The 17,654-nt window shown below is 35.7% G+C and overlaps 1 protein-coding gene across 1 annotated transcript in view; it reads right to left on the reverse strand.

Moving 5' to 3' along the window:
- Window positions 1-17,654, reverse strand: part of sycp2 (synaptonemal complex protein 2) — a 36,205-nt gene that overhangs the window by 18,241 nt on the left and 310 nt on the right. The window contains exons 2-18 of the mRNA XM_053483392.1: window positions 17,316-17,370; window positions 15,808-15,945; window positions 15,050-15,180; window positions 14,436-14,538; window positions 14,291-14,315; window positions 14,127-14,212; window positions 13,880-13,974; window positions 13,756-13,790; window positions 11,023-11,165; window positions 8,444-8,496; window positions 8,310-8,355; window positions 5,047-5,145; window positions 4,913-4,973; window positions 4,598-4,746; window positions 4,298-4,372; window positions 2,926-3,048; window positions 543-648 (exon numbers count right to left, since the gene is read on the reverse strand). Of these exons, the coding sequence (XP_053339367.1) occupies window positions 543-648; window positions 2,926-3,048; window positions 4,298-4,372; window positions 4,598-4,746; window positions 4,913-4,973; window positions 5,047-5,145; window positions 8,310-8,355; window positions 8,444-8,496; window positions 11,023-11,165; window positions 13,756-13,790; window positions 13,880-13,974; window positions 14,127-14,212; window positions 14,291-14,315; window positions 14,436-14,538; window positions 15,050-15,180; window positions 15,808-15,945; window positions 17,316-17,345 (1,498 nt within the window). The 5' untranslated portion in view covers window positions 17,346-17,370. The remainder of the gene's footprint in view (window positions 1-542; window positions 649-2,925; window positions 3,049-4,297; window positions 4,373-4,597; window positions 4,747-4,912; window positions 4,974-5,046; window positions 5,146-8,309; window positions 8,356-8,443; window positions 8,497-11,022; window positions 11,166-13,755; window positions 13,791-13,879; window positions 13,975-14,126; window positions 14,213-14,290; window positions 14,316-14,435; window positions 14,539-15,049; window positions 15,181-15,807; window positions 15,946-17,315; window positions 17,371-17,654) is intronic.

Genomic DNA, 17,654 nt, shown 5'->3' on the forward strand with positions numbered 1-17,654 from the left:
AAAATCATCTGATCGCAGCAGGTCTCAGGATTAGGCAAATACAACCTCAGACAAACAACACAAGATTTTTACCATGCCATTATTTATTTAACAAAAATGAAGCCGAAACAAAAAAGAAAAAGAAAAACCTAGTACCCCCTTACTACTAATTTAAGAGGGTAAGTTGCAGCCAGACAATGCTAACTAATGCTGATTAACTGATTATCAGCAGGTGTGCAGACCTCTATAAAAGCAGATGTTTGGGCATTTTGCTGGTCTAGGACATTCAGGTGTGTGTTACCACAGTGCCAAAAGGTAAAGCTATAAGCTATGTTCTTAAATAACCAACAGTTGATGCACATCTGAAAAAAAGTAAAAAAATAATTTCCAAAGATTTAGAAGTTCAGCATTCTGCACGGAGAAAGATTTTTTACAAGTTTTTTAAAAAAAACCTTTATGTATACCTACACTGTTTGCTGCAAATGGGGATACTATAAATTAGAAATACTCTAAGAACGTTTTGTTTGCATTACACCATTATGAAAATATACAGTTTGACTTACATGCAGGCAACACACAGCTAAATGGGCTTCTGCCAAGTTTACGTCCCGCACTGCCAGAGATGTACATACATGACTCTGACACTTTGTTCATCAATGGGGTCATCATCTAAATAATAATAATAATAATAATGAATAAAGAGAAAGCAAGTATTTGTTTTTAATACCAGAACATCATAACACAAAAAGGAAAAAAAGCAATAACCTGGTGCACAAGTGTGCCCATCCTTTTACAATGGGGCATGTGGTTGTGGTCAGAATTGACCTATTACATTAAAATTTATGATAACATAAATTGTTATTAATGACACCTGTCATTTATAAAGTGATGAAACTGATAAAGTAATAGTCCACAAAAAGCTTACAAAGTATGTACAGGATCTCATTAGTAAATCTTCAAAACAGTAGATGAGCCATCATATACCAAGACGGTCACTGTCAACAATTTGACATTACCAAGAACAGGACATGCCTCTTAAATAGACAAAAGTACAGGACGAATAGTTATCCGGCAGCGTATATTAAAAAATCAACAGGATTGCTGGGGTTTCATTTGGAAATTGTACTAATATTAGATTAAGCAGCACCAAAGTAACTACATAACAGATTTTGATAACACCTGCACAAGAAAATGTGAAATGCGATATAGAAACCTAATATACTGTGTGTATGTATATATATATATATATATATATATATATATATATATACACACATACAGTGGCTTGCAAAGTATTTGGCGCCCTTGAACTTTTCCACATTTTTGTACATTACAGCCACAAACATGAATCAATTTCATTAAAATTCCACTGGAAAAAAACAATACAAAGTGGTGTACACTTGCGAAGTGGAACGAAATCATACATGATTGCAAACATTTTTTACAAATAAATAACTGCAAAGTGAGGTGTGTGTAATTATTCTGCCCCCTTTGGTCTGAGTCCAGTCAGTTGCCCATAGACATTGCCTGATGAGTGCTAATGACTAAATACAGTGCACGGCCTCAGAAGTTGTCTAAGAAAATATTGGGAGCAACAACACCATGAAGTCCAAAGAACACACCAGACAGGTCAGGGATAAAGTTATTGAGAAATTTAAAGCAGGCTTAGGCTACAAAAAGATTTCCAAAGCCTTAAACATCCCACGGAGCACTGTTCAAGCGATCATTCAAAAATGGGAGAAGTATGGCACAACTGTAAACCTACCAAGACAAAACCGTCCACCTAAACTCACAGGCCGAACAAGGAGAGCGCTGATCAGAAAGGCAGCCGAAAGGCCCATGGTTACTCTGGACGAGCTGCAGAGATCTACAGCTCAGGTGGGGGAATCTGTCCATAGGACAACTATTAGTCGTGCACTGCACAAAGTTGGCCTTTATGGAAGAGTGGCAAGAACAAAGCCATTGTTAAGTCCCGTTTGGAGTTTGCCACAAGCCATGTGGGGGACACAGCAAACATGTGGAAGAAGGTGCTCTGGTCAGGTGAGACCAAAATGGAACTTTAGCCCCAAAATGCAAAACACAATGTGTGGCAAAAAACTAACACTGCACATCATTCTGAACACACCATCCCCACTGTCAAATATGGTGGCGGCAACATCATGCTCTGGGGGTGCTTCTCTTTAACAGGGACAGGGAAGCTGGTCAGAGTTGATGGGAAGATGGATGGAGCCAAATACAGGGCAATCTTGGAAGAAAACCTCTTGGAGTCTGCAAAAGACTTGAGACTGGGGCGAAGGTTCACCTTCCAGCAGGACAACGACCCTAAACATAAAGCCAGGGCAACAATGGAATGGTTTAAAACAAAACATATCCATGTGTTAGAATGGCCCAGTCAAAGTCCAGATCTAAATCCAATCGAGAATCTGTGGCAAGATCCGAAAACTGCTGTTCACAAACGCTGTCCATCTAATCTGACTGAGCTGGAGCTGTTTTGCAAAAAAGAATGGGCAAGGATTTCAGTCTTTAGATGTGCAAAGCTGGTAGAGACATACCCTAAAAGACTGGCAGCTGTAATTGCAGCAAAAGGTGGTTCTACAAAGTATTGACTCAGAGGGCTGAATAATTACGCACACCCCACTTTTCAGTTATTTACTTACACCACTTTGTATTGGTCTTTCACGTGGAATTCCAATAAAATTGATTCATGTTTGTGGCTGTAATGTGACAAATGTGGAAAAGTTCAAGGGGGCCGAATGCTTTTGCAAGCCACTATATATATATATATATATATATATATATATATATATATTTATATATATATATACACACATACATACACACTGTATATATATATTTTTCATTTATTTATTTTTTATTTAAATCCTTTAGTTAGATATATTATATGATATAATTAATTATTATATGATATAATTAAAAAAAATTTGCCTGCTGGTTGATGTTTCTGGAATTTTTCTCATGGGATGTCAGCAATTGAGTGTCACTCCTCACTGAAGATGGTACATTTTTTTCCAAGTGCTGAGATGAGCCCTGACTCTCCGGAAAAAGAACCTGAACATGACATACAGTAGTCAAGCAATTAACAAAACCGGTCCCAAACCTGGATAAAATGTGAGGGTTGTGTCAAGAAGGGCATCCGGCGTAAAAACCTGTGCCAAGTTGTAGTGCGGACTGGGTATTCCGCTGTGGCGACCCCTTGCCGGGAGCAGCAGAAAGACCAACAACAACAACAATTATTTAATTATTCTACCAATTTACACCAATGACCAGCTATGAAAGTACAACAGAATGTTGTACTATAAAACACATCCACATTTTTTTAAGAAGAACTTGGCATGGAGAATATACACTGATCAGCCATAACATTACAACCTGACGCCTAATATTGAGTAGGTCCACCCCCACCCTCCCCCCAGCATGGCTGTAAGACATGGAAACCCTAAATGAGCCAGTAATACAAGGTTTGTGTTTCTCTGACAATGACAGTAGGAGTACTGGTAAAGTTCTCGCCCTATCATCTGGAGATCGTGAGTTCAATTCCCAGGTGATGCTTTAGCCTCCTGCAGCCGGGGGGCCTGGAGAAAGTTGAATAGCCAAGCTCTCTCAGAGGGGAGGTCAATCACAAGTGTGTTACGCTCCCCTGAATGATGCGTACGTGGGTAGTTGCGGTTCGATGGTGTCAGGTGGCTCAACCCTCCCTGACTGGTAGTAGTAGCCTTGATGGGGAAGTGCTCTAATGATAGGTGGGAATTGGACTCGACTAAATTACGAAGAAAATCAGGAAAAAAAATGTTTATATCAGAACAGACAGAAATAGGCTATATTGTCAAGTTGCATAAAACTACATAATGATCATTCCTATTTCCCTTTTAATATCAAGCACTTTTGAAAAACATGCCTATTTTCCAGGTATTCAAGGCCTTTTATTTCATTTTTAAGCACGACAAGAACCTGCCAACCATTACATAATCCCCCTCACTCACTCTCACTCATTCGCTATAATACTAATCCTGTACAGGGTCGTGGGATGCCTGGAGTCTATCTTAGGGGACCCGGGCCACAAGGCAGGACACATTTTTTTTTACATAATCCAAAAATAACTAATACTATGTATAAAAAAAAAATGATGTTAGAGCCATACAATCTTATGGACTCCATAGAAACAGCCATACTTTGTACCGTGCAGAATAACAACAGTCCTCGTACATGTGGCATAATCAAATTATTATTTAAAAGAAACTATTGTAGCATTTTCCCATTTCCCATCACCCCCCCCCGCCCCCCCCCCAGGTTTTCTCACCTGTGAGCCTCCTTCATCCAAAATTATTTGAACAGCAGTTTTTACCACAGATGTGGTGGTCTTTCCAATAAACCTCTGAAGTGGTGTAACAAAAAATTGCTTTCAGTTACAGTAAATTTATTTAACATTTTTCATTGATACAATGATGTACACAAATACAATAAAATCCAGATGGCTTTCACCTAACCAGCCTCATAAAGTGTACACACTACTCTGGTTCATCCATGAATTGTAATAAATCAAACTCCAAGTCAAGTAAGTAAGTAAGTAGTAAAACAAACAGCAAATATCACTACTCACTTTATTCTTGTTTTCCCCATAGACCTTCTTTGTGGTGTTCAGGATGTCTAAGGAAGAACTGAAGTGAATGTTGAGTCTGGTGCCCTGAATACTGCTCAGACACACTGGCTCAGTTAAAGCCAGCTGCAGCACTTTAATACCTTCCTCTTCTGGGAATGCAATGACACACAAAGTAGGAAACATATACAGTATTTATGTTTAGATCCTTCAAGCATAACAGGTTAATATATATATATATATATATATATATATATATAGTATGTGGACACAAAATAAGGGTGACCAGAGTATTTTATTTGGTGTATTTATTTTTACCTTCCACTGTGTAACTGTGGACTTCATTTTCTGTTATGCAAAGAGTGTCCCACTGGCTTTCCTGAGGAATAAGAAATAAAAAAATGAAATCCTATTCCTAGAAAAAAGAAAAAAACTAATCCTAGAACAAATACCTCATCATCAGCAAAACAACAATAGAAGGAGATGCTCTGGCTTCCTAGATTGAAGTCAATCCAGAACTCATTGAGATTCTCATCCACAGGCATGAGCAACTGTAAGAACAATACCATGTATTTAAAGCATAGATAATACATTATAGATATGTGCCTGTAAATCCTTTATGACATGTTCTTACCACTTTTTTAAATCCCAATTTATTCAAAAATAGTTGAAGACATGAGATTGTTTTAAATTTGGCATAAAATAGAGAATGCATACTTTTAGATCTGCAGTAGTATCGTGGGACAAAGTGTTTGCTAGCCAGTTTCGAGGACTGAATAAAGGTACTGTGAATTTTTTAGGTTTTCGTTTTTGGAAAAGCATTTCATAATGCTTTAATCAATGCTTGTTTTCTAATGCTCTAAATTATACTTTTACCAGAAGAAGCTAAGATAACACAACAACACTTCTTGTCAAGGCCCAGGGCCTTGTCAAGCTGGACAGATCCTGCCACTAAAAAATGCTAAGATGATAATGAAGATAATGGATAAAAATCTCAGGTTTGTATGGAAAAAAAAAGACTTGACAAAAAAGTTAGATTTAGAGTTATTTGCTATATTATGTCTGTTTAACATTGGCATAATGAGCATGTATTGTTTGTGTTGAAAATAAAGAAACATAATAATATTGTGTTACATAGCAATAACAAACAAGGTCCAGATGGCCACTTTCAGGCTTATGCTGCATTTGTGTGCCCATGTATTTATAAAACTGAAATCACGCACAACTGTACTAATGTTTATAACATACTGTTCTATTAGAGTCCTGTAATATAGCTGTGATTTGGAGAGGTAACCCTTTTGCCATTTTAGCAGCACTTGCATATACTGCATCACAGTAGTTAAAAATGCAAATCAAAGTACATGGGTGCTTTCCTGGGGGCTCTTGCAAAGTCCTATAGTTGATCCAAGAATGGGATCAAGTACAATGATTTACTTGCTGACTGATATAACTGTTTGTATAACAGTGATTATATAATAAATACATTTAATGTTATTGCTCATATATTAGCATTTATATTAAAACTACATGCCCTTCACAATGACCAATGAAGTGCTCAGTGAATCCATGGCATTGAGAGTAAACAAGTCCCAAGACTTTACTTTAAGAACATTATCAGAAACTTTGCTGCAAGAAGTCAGGTAACTTCCATTTGATTTAAACAAAAGTCGGCAAAACTTCTTAATCATAAAATAAGACTGTAAAGATGGATAAAAAAAAAAAGCAATACATGTGGGTAAGCCATTATTATTATTATTACTATTAGCATCATGCGGTGAACAGCCGCATACTTTACTAAGTATTTAAATTCTCCAAGTCATTACCACATTAATGTAGCCTTCAAGACTGAATTGTTAGATAAGGAATAAATAAATTTGACTTATGATTTAGTCTCATCATTTAACACTTTCCAGAAATTTCTTAAATTACTGTTTGAAGTTACTTTCCCCAAATCATCATTTATATATTGTGTGTCTGTGTGTGAAGTGTGTGTGTGTATATAATTAAAAGAAGTTCAATTTTGAATCGTCAATGGGCTGCACATCACTATATTTCTCTTATACTAAACTGCAATACCCTACCATTTCTGTACTCTTATGCATTTAGATAATGTGAATAAAGATTGCATAGTCTCCTTATTTAATATTGACTATCAAATAAATTTAAGAACCTCAAACATGACAAACAGCTGTGTTTAGACATCTAAAACCACAAAGTACATTTAAATCTAAATCCAAGATCAAAATGTAACTAAATAAAATCCAAGTGTGATCATCAGTAAGAGTGATAATTCAACTCCATTAGTCCTCTGGCAAATACAGGGCCATCTAGTGGGTCTTCCTGATATAACACTGTAGTTTGAATAGTAGAAGCTATATATTTAGGCTGTAATGCAGCCAGTATTATTAATTTTTAAATGTGAAATGTAATTTTATACATCGCATGACTAAGTGTCCATGTGTCCCGGAACAAGGACTGGGGTGAGTTCCATATGGCTATCCTGTAATGCAGTCAGGCTCAACCTAAAATCGCTAAATGGCACCATCATGTGGACACATGATGGTGAGATCAAGAGATAAAGGCTGCTAGTCATGCAGCAATCATAAGATAAATGGAAAGACTAGACCCTTAAAAGTAAAAAAAAAACAAAAGTGGCTTTCGGAACATAAAATGTCACTTCACAGCCAGTGTTAGTGTCTGAAATGCAAAGTAACAAACGTCTTGATCAGAATTGGTATCTCTACTACTCATGAGTTCAAAAGGGAGCCTTAAGTACAGTAGGTGGGAAAATATTCACTAGTCCCAGACTTTCACAAAGTTAGGAGTTCAAAAATAATCCCCCCCCCCCCCCCACACACACACACCCCCCACACACACACCCCCCACACACACACACACGAGTACTGTCTCACACTGGGAATGATGAACCTCAGGAATCTTCTCCGCAACCCAGATTGCAAAAACAAAACAAAACAAAACAAAACAAAAAAAAGTTGCCTTTAAGTGTACTTGGTACTGGACATTTTGTGTCAAAGGCTAGTGACAGATTTTGCTAATGAATAATTAGACTTGAGGCCATGTGTATTGACAAATGTATTGACACAAGGCTGTTATCTGATCACCCTTAGTGGTACTCTAAGTTGGATTTGTTGCACAAGGCACCAGACAGATTTACCTGCTAAACCAAGAAACAGATTTCAAAGCATCTGGCAAACATTCGAGTCAGCAATGATTCCTACTTTACCCCAGGGTTGCTGGTATTAATAGCAGATGATCTGTGCATAGGATGCAACCTGCATTAAAAAATTTTGACACTGTGTGTGAATCAGCTAGAATCAAAGTTCTTCCAAGGCCATGGTACTTTTTGTGTACCAGTCATCTACCTCTATGTTTACAAGCTGTAGGCTCATTCTCAGGGTTGTAGGGTTTACATGTTAGCATGATAAGGTGAGAAGCTTGAGGATGTGGATAAGCCTCATAAAAGATACACTGCTCATGTAGATTAAAAACATTCTTGTGCAGTTGTTTGGCCACCTTACAAAATCCTGCTAATGGACAGAGACCCCAGGACAGACTCAGCACCCGTTTGAGAGATTAGATTTCACAGTTGGCACCACTTTCATTCATTTTTATTCTGTTTGTACTGTTTATGAAGTTGAAGTTTCTTTCAGAGTCTCAATTTCCATAATTCCATAAAGAGTTAGTGAAAACTTACCGCATGCTTGTCCAAAAACACCTTAAGACAAGGATAGGAGTAAACACTGTAAATATAAAAACATTCCAATTAATCAGTCTATTGGTATGGTACAGTCAATGAGATAGAAATGTTGATTGAGCTATTAAATGTACCTTCGATCATCACCCTGTATTCCATTGACTAGATTCAAAAATTTTCTGCAATCCTGAAAAAAGAGTACAATTAGTTATATAGTAGCATAGATCCAAATAAAGATCCAGTTTCTGAAGTAGAATCACAGCAAAATAAATACTTTTGCAACATCCCCCCCTTGCAGATTGTTACTGTAAATAAACATAATTTAATATAATTAAAAAATTGTCACTGAACATAAATAAAAAAAAAAAAGCTAATTATGTTAGTTGTGTAATGTTTAAACACATGCACAAAATCTTGCACAAAAGGAAACTCACCTGAGTTCAGAACATAAGCAATACTCAATATACTGCTAAGTAATTTTTGGATTTATTCGTTTAAACCATGTGTATCACATTCATCATTTATTTACTATTTTTGTCTCTAAAATCTCTAAAATGCACATTTGTGCCTTTGGTCAGTTTGCACCTGGCAGCTCATTTTAGGAGATTTGCTTTACAGAAAAATTTCATCTGCAACCCAAGGTACACACCATAATTGGTTCTCTTCCAATGTTTGGATCAAATTACTTTCTCACTGCAAATAACCTGCAAACCAAGTTTGTGTAGAACCATCTGGTTTAAAGGGTCTCAGACAAGTTATTTTGGATTATGCCTTTATGCAAAAATATTATTTGAAGTGGCAACAGCATTGCATCATCCTACCGTCAGCATAATCCAAATTTGGTTATATGCACTTATAATGCAACTAGCTGTCAATGTTTACAATTTTAATTAATAAATGAACAAAATATTACATTTGTTTATAAATATATTCATTGTTTTTGTGTGATAAGATAGTTTCTGTTACCTTGTGCCTTATAAAAGCAATAGTCAGTCCCCCACCAGATTCTCTCTCTATCTTAAAGTTAATAAGAAAAAAAATATTCACCAGTGACTATTATAAATTGTGAAAATCAGAAGGTCGTCAGGAAGTAAAAAGCAGAATGGACAAGATGCCTGGTAATTAGTGTGCTCTTTTAGAGGACATTACAAGAGAAAGTTTAAAACAGAAAATCACAACATATGTTTAATGCGATGTTATAAGGAGGAGTGATTGTTCAGCTAAATTTAAAGATTCGCCTGCTATTGAGACAATAGATTTTAGCAACTATCCTGTTACTTCAGACTTTCTTCCACTCCAGAAAACTAATTAAATAGTACATTATGGAGGCATACAACTTTTTTTTTTTTTTTTCAGTTACTGTAGATCTACAACCAAAATGATGCACAATGACTTTCCTTTGTTTTGTTTTTTGCTACAGAGATGGATGTTTTGTGTTTGTCTATTTTCACATTACAAGCCATATTGTTCAATTCCATTTTTTTTGTGTGTGTGTCAGATCATGTAATGACGGCTCACATTCATAGTCGCACGTGACTTTCATTTGACTTAAATGTCTGAAAATTTTTTAGCAAAAATATGCTTGTAATTTCGCAAGCAGTTAGTCGGCTGTATTTGTTAAAGTGCAGAGGAAAAAAAGAACACCAGTCACCTGTCACTAATGATTACCATAGCAACAAATATCAATTGCTGTGAGGATGTGCATGCAGTGGCTGGGTAGTATGGCAGTTTGGCAACCACCGACACCTGGGCTTAAATCTGGATTCTCGGATGCCCAAACCAACAATCTAGAGCCTTACCCACCCATATAATGTTATAATTTACATCACACCTGGACTACTGTCAGAGCCACCAAGTACATTGAAAAACCAAAAACTTAAATACACATAAGCTAAAAGCGAACACATACTGTAGGCTAACATTCCAACGATTTGATGTTACTATAAATTCATTTTGCCAAGTAAATTACTTATCTACTTCAGATGTAATATTAGACAGACTTACAGCTAATAAAAATCTGTGTAAACTTTCCAGTGGTCAAATATTTATGTGTTTAAAATGGACAATTTTTTTATTTAAAAGATTAGCTAGGAGTAACTTGGAATGCATTTATAAAAAGTTCTTTAGAGCCAGATGTGGCTTATACCCTGAGAAAATCTAAGCAAATCACTAAAACCTTTAGGGGGAAAAAAACTGTGGACCTCTAAAAATCTGGTTCCTTCATACCAAAACTGTAAAAATATAAAAGACTGAGGACCACACAAAAAGTACAACGTTTAGAAATAAAGTGAAAACAACCCTAAAACAACAACTAAGTATCGAATCAAGTTGGAAAGACTGTTGCAAAGACTGTCCTGCAAAAAAGAAGCCACAACTTCAAGGGGCATAAAAATTTTACCGTTTTTTACCATAATAAATCAGTGTAATGTATGAAGGAAAAAAGGATAAGGCTTTTAAGCTGAACAACACCATCACAAATGTGAAATAAATGAAAGCAAAAAGAAACCTGTCTTAGTTATTATTCAGAAATGACAAGTAAAAATTTAGGTGCCGGGTACTTAAATAGGTCAAGTATATTGTCTTGGTCAAGTGGTAAATCTGAGATATCAGAAGAAATGGCTAAATTGCACTAAATGCTCATTATAAGTCAATAGTTAGACTAGTATCTTATCATCCAATTATGTTAAGATTGTTTTAGCTAATTATCACTTACAGTCTCAAACTCTGAGTCCTGAATCTTGGTGAATGCAGAGGCAACAAATTCCATGCCGAACCACTGATCAGCCAACTCCCTTCGCTGGGCACGAGAAGTCATTCTACACAAAGCCTCCATCAAAGCCACCTGGAGATCATAATCTACACCATACCAGACAAGCACATTAAAACATTTTACAGGAAATACAAAAACAAGCACACTAACTATAACTCTGGAACTGACTGTAGCACTACACAGTTGAGGGCAACAGTTCATATACACCTTGGCAAAAGACAATGACACTCAAGTTTGTTCCACTATTTGTTTGATTATTTAGAAGATCATCATTATTTTAATGAGTTACTGCAATGTATGTACTATACCCGATAGGTATTCAGTGGACACTTGGTTAATATTTGATAGCAGTTGACGTCTAATTACTTAACATGAATCAAATGCTTGGAAAAGCATTTTACAAGCCTTTGCATTCCTGTAGCATTCCTGTAACAGATGCCTGTGGGGATCCATGTAATATGATTATTACGTTTAAGCTACCGATTTTCTTTGCTTTTACTTTGTGATGGCCAATCAAATATTTTTACATTGGTTAAATCTGTTTTGTCATCATTCTGAAACAAGTTTCAGTTTTCATGCTGTAATCTGGCTAAAGTCTTGAGATTTTGCTCCAATATTTCTAGGTGACCGTCATTTCTCATCTACTTTCTGTGTACCAGTCCTTTTCCAACAAACACCCCATAAATATACTGCTTTACATGCTCTACACAAAGCTGATCACTGTGGCCAGGTCACGTCACACAATATTAGATTTTTTGTCCAACCTAAGCAAAAGCAGCAATATTCCATTTAAAATATTATTAAAACACAAAATTACTGAGTGAACGTTAATTAAAATAGTATAAATGCTTCTGTGGACAGCCAGTAAGAAACTTAAATGCCATTAATTCAATTTCTGAAATCTTTCAGACTGTTTAGAGAGAACATTTACTGACTCCAATTCTTTTTTGTGATTTGAAGCTAAAACAAATAATTATTTTTGCAACTACCCCTCATGTAAGCAAAGTAGATGCCCTGATTAACTTGTCAAATTTCTTTATAGTAACATGAGACTTCTGGAGAAAATACAATACAGGGATTAAAGATAAATAAAATCTGACCAAATATAAGGCTGGTCTTTAGAATCACAGGAATACTGTACCTTACTATTGTTTGGTCATTACTATAGTAGTGTGCAGTGGCTTCTTTCAGAAAAGATTATTTACTGTCAGCAGGGCCAAAGTGGGACTGATTTCCACACTTTCTTAGGATGTCCACAATAACATATGCATAGTTCCTTTAAATATTTATTTATTTATTTTTTTAAATATTGCTAAATAGCCTCCAACATCTGAACATAAGTGACTGATTAATAGGACTAAAAAAAAACATTTAATATGTAATGCTATAGGTAATTAGAAATTATCAACATTATAGTTGACTTAGACCATTGTTTTAATTTGACTTGGACTATTTAAACAGACACTTTTACTTAAATTCCAGATGATTGATATTTACTCATCTACTGATAAACACACAAAGAAGGCCACCAGTAATGCAAATACGAATAGGGCTTCTCAGAGACAACAGGAATAGCAAATATCTCTCAAACTCTGGATGGTCCAACAATTGTCAAACTATCAAATCAATTGACTAAAATTAAACTGAAATTAGCTTGAAGATGTAGGAAAGATGGGCCACCGAATTCTAGGTAATTTATGCATTAATACTTATTATTATGCTTTATTCTACTTAATTAGAATATTCACTGTTAGGGTATTGTGTGACACTGTGTGCTCCACAGATACCTGCCTCAGCATCTACATCACTAAAATCTGGGCACATTACTGTTGTTAACAACTGCGTTAGTTTGGCGATTTTCTTTAACGCCTTTCTTTTTCTGTAATGTTGCTTTTTCTGCTGCCTTTTCTTGTTGCTGTCCATGTTGATTTAATGCCAACATTGCTATCTTGTTTAACTCTAAACCTGTACATTTGTCATGTGACCGGGGTATAATCAATCAGACAATCATGGCTCTCTGAGGACTGCTCTTACTATGGGGATGTACGTGCTAAGAGCACATGTTAAGGTATGTGAGCATTCGTTTTAGAGGACAGCTACACAGCAACCACTTGTTTCAAGTTACAGTACTACTGTACACTAACATTACATTTATGCCGCAGCCCACTTTATTAAATATACACGACATTAAGCTTTATTAACATACACACATATTTCCTGACCTGACTGGAAAGGGCAGTCTTTTTTTTTTTATGTTTATTTATCAGTTTATTATATTGTGTAATGAAGTTGGACAGCATGTCCTCACAGGCCAAGTGCTATAGAGATGAGAAGTATTAGTGTGCATGTCAAGTAAACACGTTCATCTAACTATTCTTATCTGTCTATTCTTATCAATAAACATTCCTTTAGGATTATTCTCTGTAGGAAGATAAGGTGGTTGAAATGGGTGCTTCTGTCTATTGACTGATTAAATAATGGCTTTTTTCCCAAATCCGGATATTCACTGAACTTTTACGTTTCTCTGGAATATATATGACAGAACTTTGTGATAGTGACAATTAAACCGATGGAAATCTGACAGAGAACTTTAATCCTTGCTGATATTGAATATCTTTAACATGGGTGTACATAAACCTTTGCCCTCAAATAACAGATTTATCAGTAACCACTGACCTCCTCCTTTGAGGATTCGACTAGCCAAATCATTCCTGTAAGCAAAGAAATATGCATTTATTTACATGTGTAAAATGTGATTTTAGAATCAGAGTATATTTTTAAATGTTAAACACTTCTTTACATGACATTTGATGCCTGTTGTGATGACAAGATTTTTTTCTCTTTCTTCAATTCCAACGGGATCATTCGTAATATCATATTAAGCTTCCTCACTGCCTACCATCAAGAAATTAAACAAACAAATAAATCAATATTCCCTTTGTAAGCACTGTCTAAATTATTTTTACTCTGCTATTACTCTGTCTACTATACTTTCCATAAGTGTAAAGTGTGATAGTGTAAAGTTCTAAAATAATTGTATGATTTACCTCTTTTTGAATTAGAATGTTAATCCGGAGATCAGAGGCTAACTTCCCAATTTGATGAAGCAGGTATTCTGTAACTTGAAAAGTACCTTGCAAAAGACAAAAAATATTTAAGACTTCAATATTTTAATGAAGATCTTCTTTATTATACATAAAAACAAACTTACCCTCTTTACAACTTTCATGAACAACCTGAAGGATAAAAGAGCATACAAGATACATTAGAAGGATAGTGTTTCTGTCTTGTTTTAGCACCGCTGTTGCAGTATGTATGATCTTATTAGATTTGCCGTAGCAGCACTTTTTTCTCACCATCAATGCGTCAAAGAAGTCTTCAGCTAAGGTTATAAGCAGCTCGTTCCTCCTTGGTCCAGCTTCAAGCCATATCTTTCTGACTTTCTCAAACCACTGTACCATGTAAACATGAGAAGTTTGAAGTCACAATTAAACTCCTCTATGCGGCATGATTTAACACACAGCTAAACAGCTTTTAATCTAATAGAAATCGTTGTGTTTAAGCTTTAAACAATTATCAAACATTGGGTAAAAATTAGTCATCATAAACGCAGTTATCTATGTCAGAGGAAAAAAAATTACAATCTTGACATCTCGTCTTTCATTCACCAAGTTCATTCAATTAATTTGCTTAATAACCGAGAATTTTAAATTCTTATAGATAACATTAAATATTTGTTTAGCTGGCCAGACCAATTTTATGCAGACAGACATTTGATGTTTCATGTTGATGATTCATGTTGACTAATAGCTTAGCTCTGTGAAAGCCATGTTTTTTCCTCCATCAAACTCAAGAATAGCTTGGAATGTGTACATAACGTCATGGCCACTGGTCATGAAATCAAGGTGTTTTTATAAAAATTTGTGCAGCACAAATATGAAACATAAATAATACCATTGAATGTACACTTATCTTTTTTACAAGTCCTTGGGACACCATCAGCGATATACCTCTACCCCCCGGAAAGACCAGTGTGTTTCCCAATTTGTAAAAGATGGTAAATACCACAGAGGCATTCTTTACATTCTGCTGCTCCAGTTCCTACATAGAGCACAAATCATTAATAAAATATGATGCAACACATGACGTATGATGTAAGAACAACATGACATATGATGTTGGACAAACAAGCTCTATCCAGGGAGGCTGCCCCTCACAACACACAAAGGCCCCAGTCCTGGTGGCAGACACCACAGCAGACCCACAGAGGCTCTGGAGCCACACAAGAGATCCCAGAGCCGCTTTGGTGGCACAAGCTGACCTTAAATCCTAAGTAGTTTTAAAGTTAACATAAATATACAACAATTCAGACAAACTTTAATCAATAAGATGCTTTGGCTCTTAAACCCCACCTATTTAGCTGTACGTATGTATTTTCTGTATACGCAGTATAAATTTGAGCTGTATAAAACTTTTTTTAAATGTAACTAACCATGTTAATGTAAACTGTTAACTTGGTTAGCTGCGCTTTGCTAGCATTATCTAATGATGATGACTGAATACTAAGTCAGGCTGGGATAACTGTACGTGAGAATTTTCACTTGTTGTCTTAGTCTCAACTTCTGTACTAAACACTACCAAATTACATGTTGGTTACTTAACCAACTGCTTTTTTGGCCTCCAGGTACTGTGGACAGATCATGAGAGTATAAGAGAGCTAAAACTCACCCTGTTAATTAATTTGTCCAGTTTTGACATGAATTGTTTGGAGCATTTAGAAGTAATACCCTCTCTGGTCTCGTTTAGTAAAAACTCCTCCAAAGCCCTGAAGTCGTATTTCAAAGCCTGGTCAATCAGTTCCTCCACCTAAACGAATATGCTTGGAAAGTTGACATATTTATATGCATTCGTATATACATAAAAAGCATAATGGAGAAGACAGTGGGGTTTCTACACTGACAATTAAGAAGAGGTCTGGTTTACAGTTACTGAAACAGCATGTATCTGTATGTGTGTGCATATATGTACACTATGAACACACATCACACTTGCACACATATCTGAAAAATATGTTGTGTAAATAGCACAATGTCTTCAACTCGTCATTATCGACCGTCTGCCATGACCACGTTTTAAGGTTTATTCAGTCTGTAGATTCCCAGAGTGATCACAGAGAGAAATGTGCATTTCCATTACTTTTCCCAAAGTAAAATGAATTATTAGAAAACACCTATACATAATGATGTAAAACAAACAGCATAAAGAAAGACATTGATATAGGTTTTCTATAATAGGCCTCAGATATCAGGCCTATTTTAATTTACTATGGGCATTAATTTACTATGGACATTTTTTCATTTGCACCATGTCTCAAACAGGGCATAAAACCTGTTCTTTGCATATCTTGATCAAAGGCTATTTTATTGAAAGTGCTTTTGACCTGAACACTTAGCCGACAATATCCAACAAACTGCACTCCTACACATTTTTAATAAATCCTTTAAATATATATTATTATTATATTATTTTATTGCAGTTAGTCCCCAACTTACAGAAGAGTTCTGTTCCAGAAGCACATTCGTAAGTTGGATTTGTTTGTAAGTCTGACAAAGTGAGTCTTAAACACCTTTGACACAAATATACAATGCAAGGTATAAAAAACAAACACAGGATGGGTGTTTTGGTTCCGCATTTTACCCTTGCCAGACTGAAGCTTTAATTCCAGTGATGCAACAAGGTTCATCGACCTCATATAAAGGGAAACCGGGAATACATCGAGGCGAACAATGCTACATGATGCTTACTGCACGCTTCAACTGACTTCATTTTGTCTCAGAGCTGTATTGTACTGTGAACTCTGCCTCGTTGAGGACTTTCCAAAATTAGGATTATTGACTGTTGGGACAGCCATTTTCTATCATCGTGCACTCAGACTGATTCACTGAAACCGGTGAGGCCTCATTTCTCCTGCACCCCCACACATACTATATATATAGATATTTTATACATTAATTTAAACACTGAAAATATTGTATATAATTGTAAATATTGGTATCTGGTGCACTGCAGTGTTAATTGTTTTGTGCAATACACGCAAGCTACTTCTGCGATTTGTTCAAATCTACAGAAGTTTGTAGATCCACGGTCTGTAGCGAAAAACTAATAACTTGAATGTTCGTAAGTCAAGGACTTACTGTATGTTCAAAGTTATTTAATAGAACCATATAAATTCTCACCTGGAATGTGATCCCCTGATGAGGCGCCATCACATCCAGACGTTACCTGGAAATACTGCTTATTCAATTAGTATATTTACAGGCAGATCAAGTGGTAAAATGATAATTAAAATCAATACATCAGAATACCAGTTTAAGCTACTAATGCAACAATGGAGAAAAAATGCTGTAATGCGACAACCACTTTTAAATAGATTAGATTAAAATTTTATACTAATCGATTCTTTATTTCTCTTTCACTCAAGGTTCACTTCTATCTAAATAGCATATTCTTGGCTGGGTTCATCTGAACAGCTAATTTATTTCTATAACTAGCCAGACAGTGTTGCTTTAGTTAAT

The sequence above is a fragment of the Clarias gariepinus genome, chromosome 22 (assembly GCF_024256425.1).
Source record: "Clarias gariepinus isolate MV-2021 ecotype Netherlands chromosome 22, CGAR_prim_01v2, whole genome shotgun sequence".
Classification (NCBI taxonomy): Eukaryota; Metazoa; Chordata; class Actinopteri; order Siluriformes; family Clariidae; genus Clarias; species Clarias gariepinus.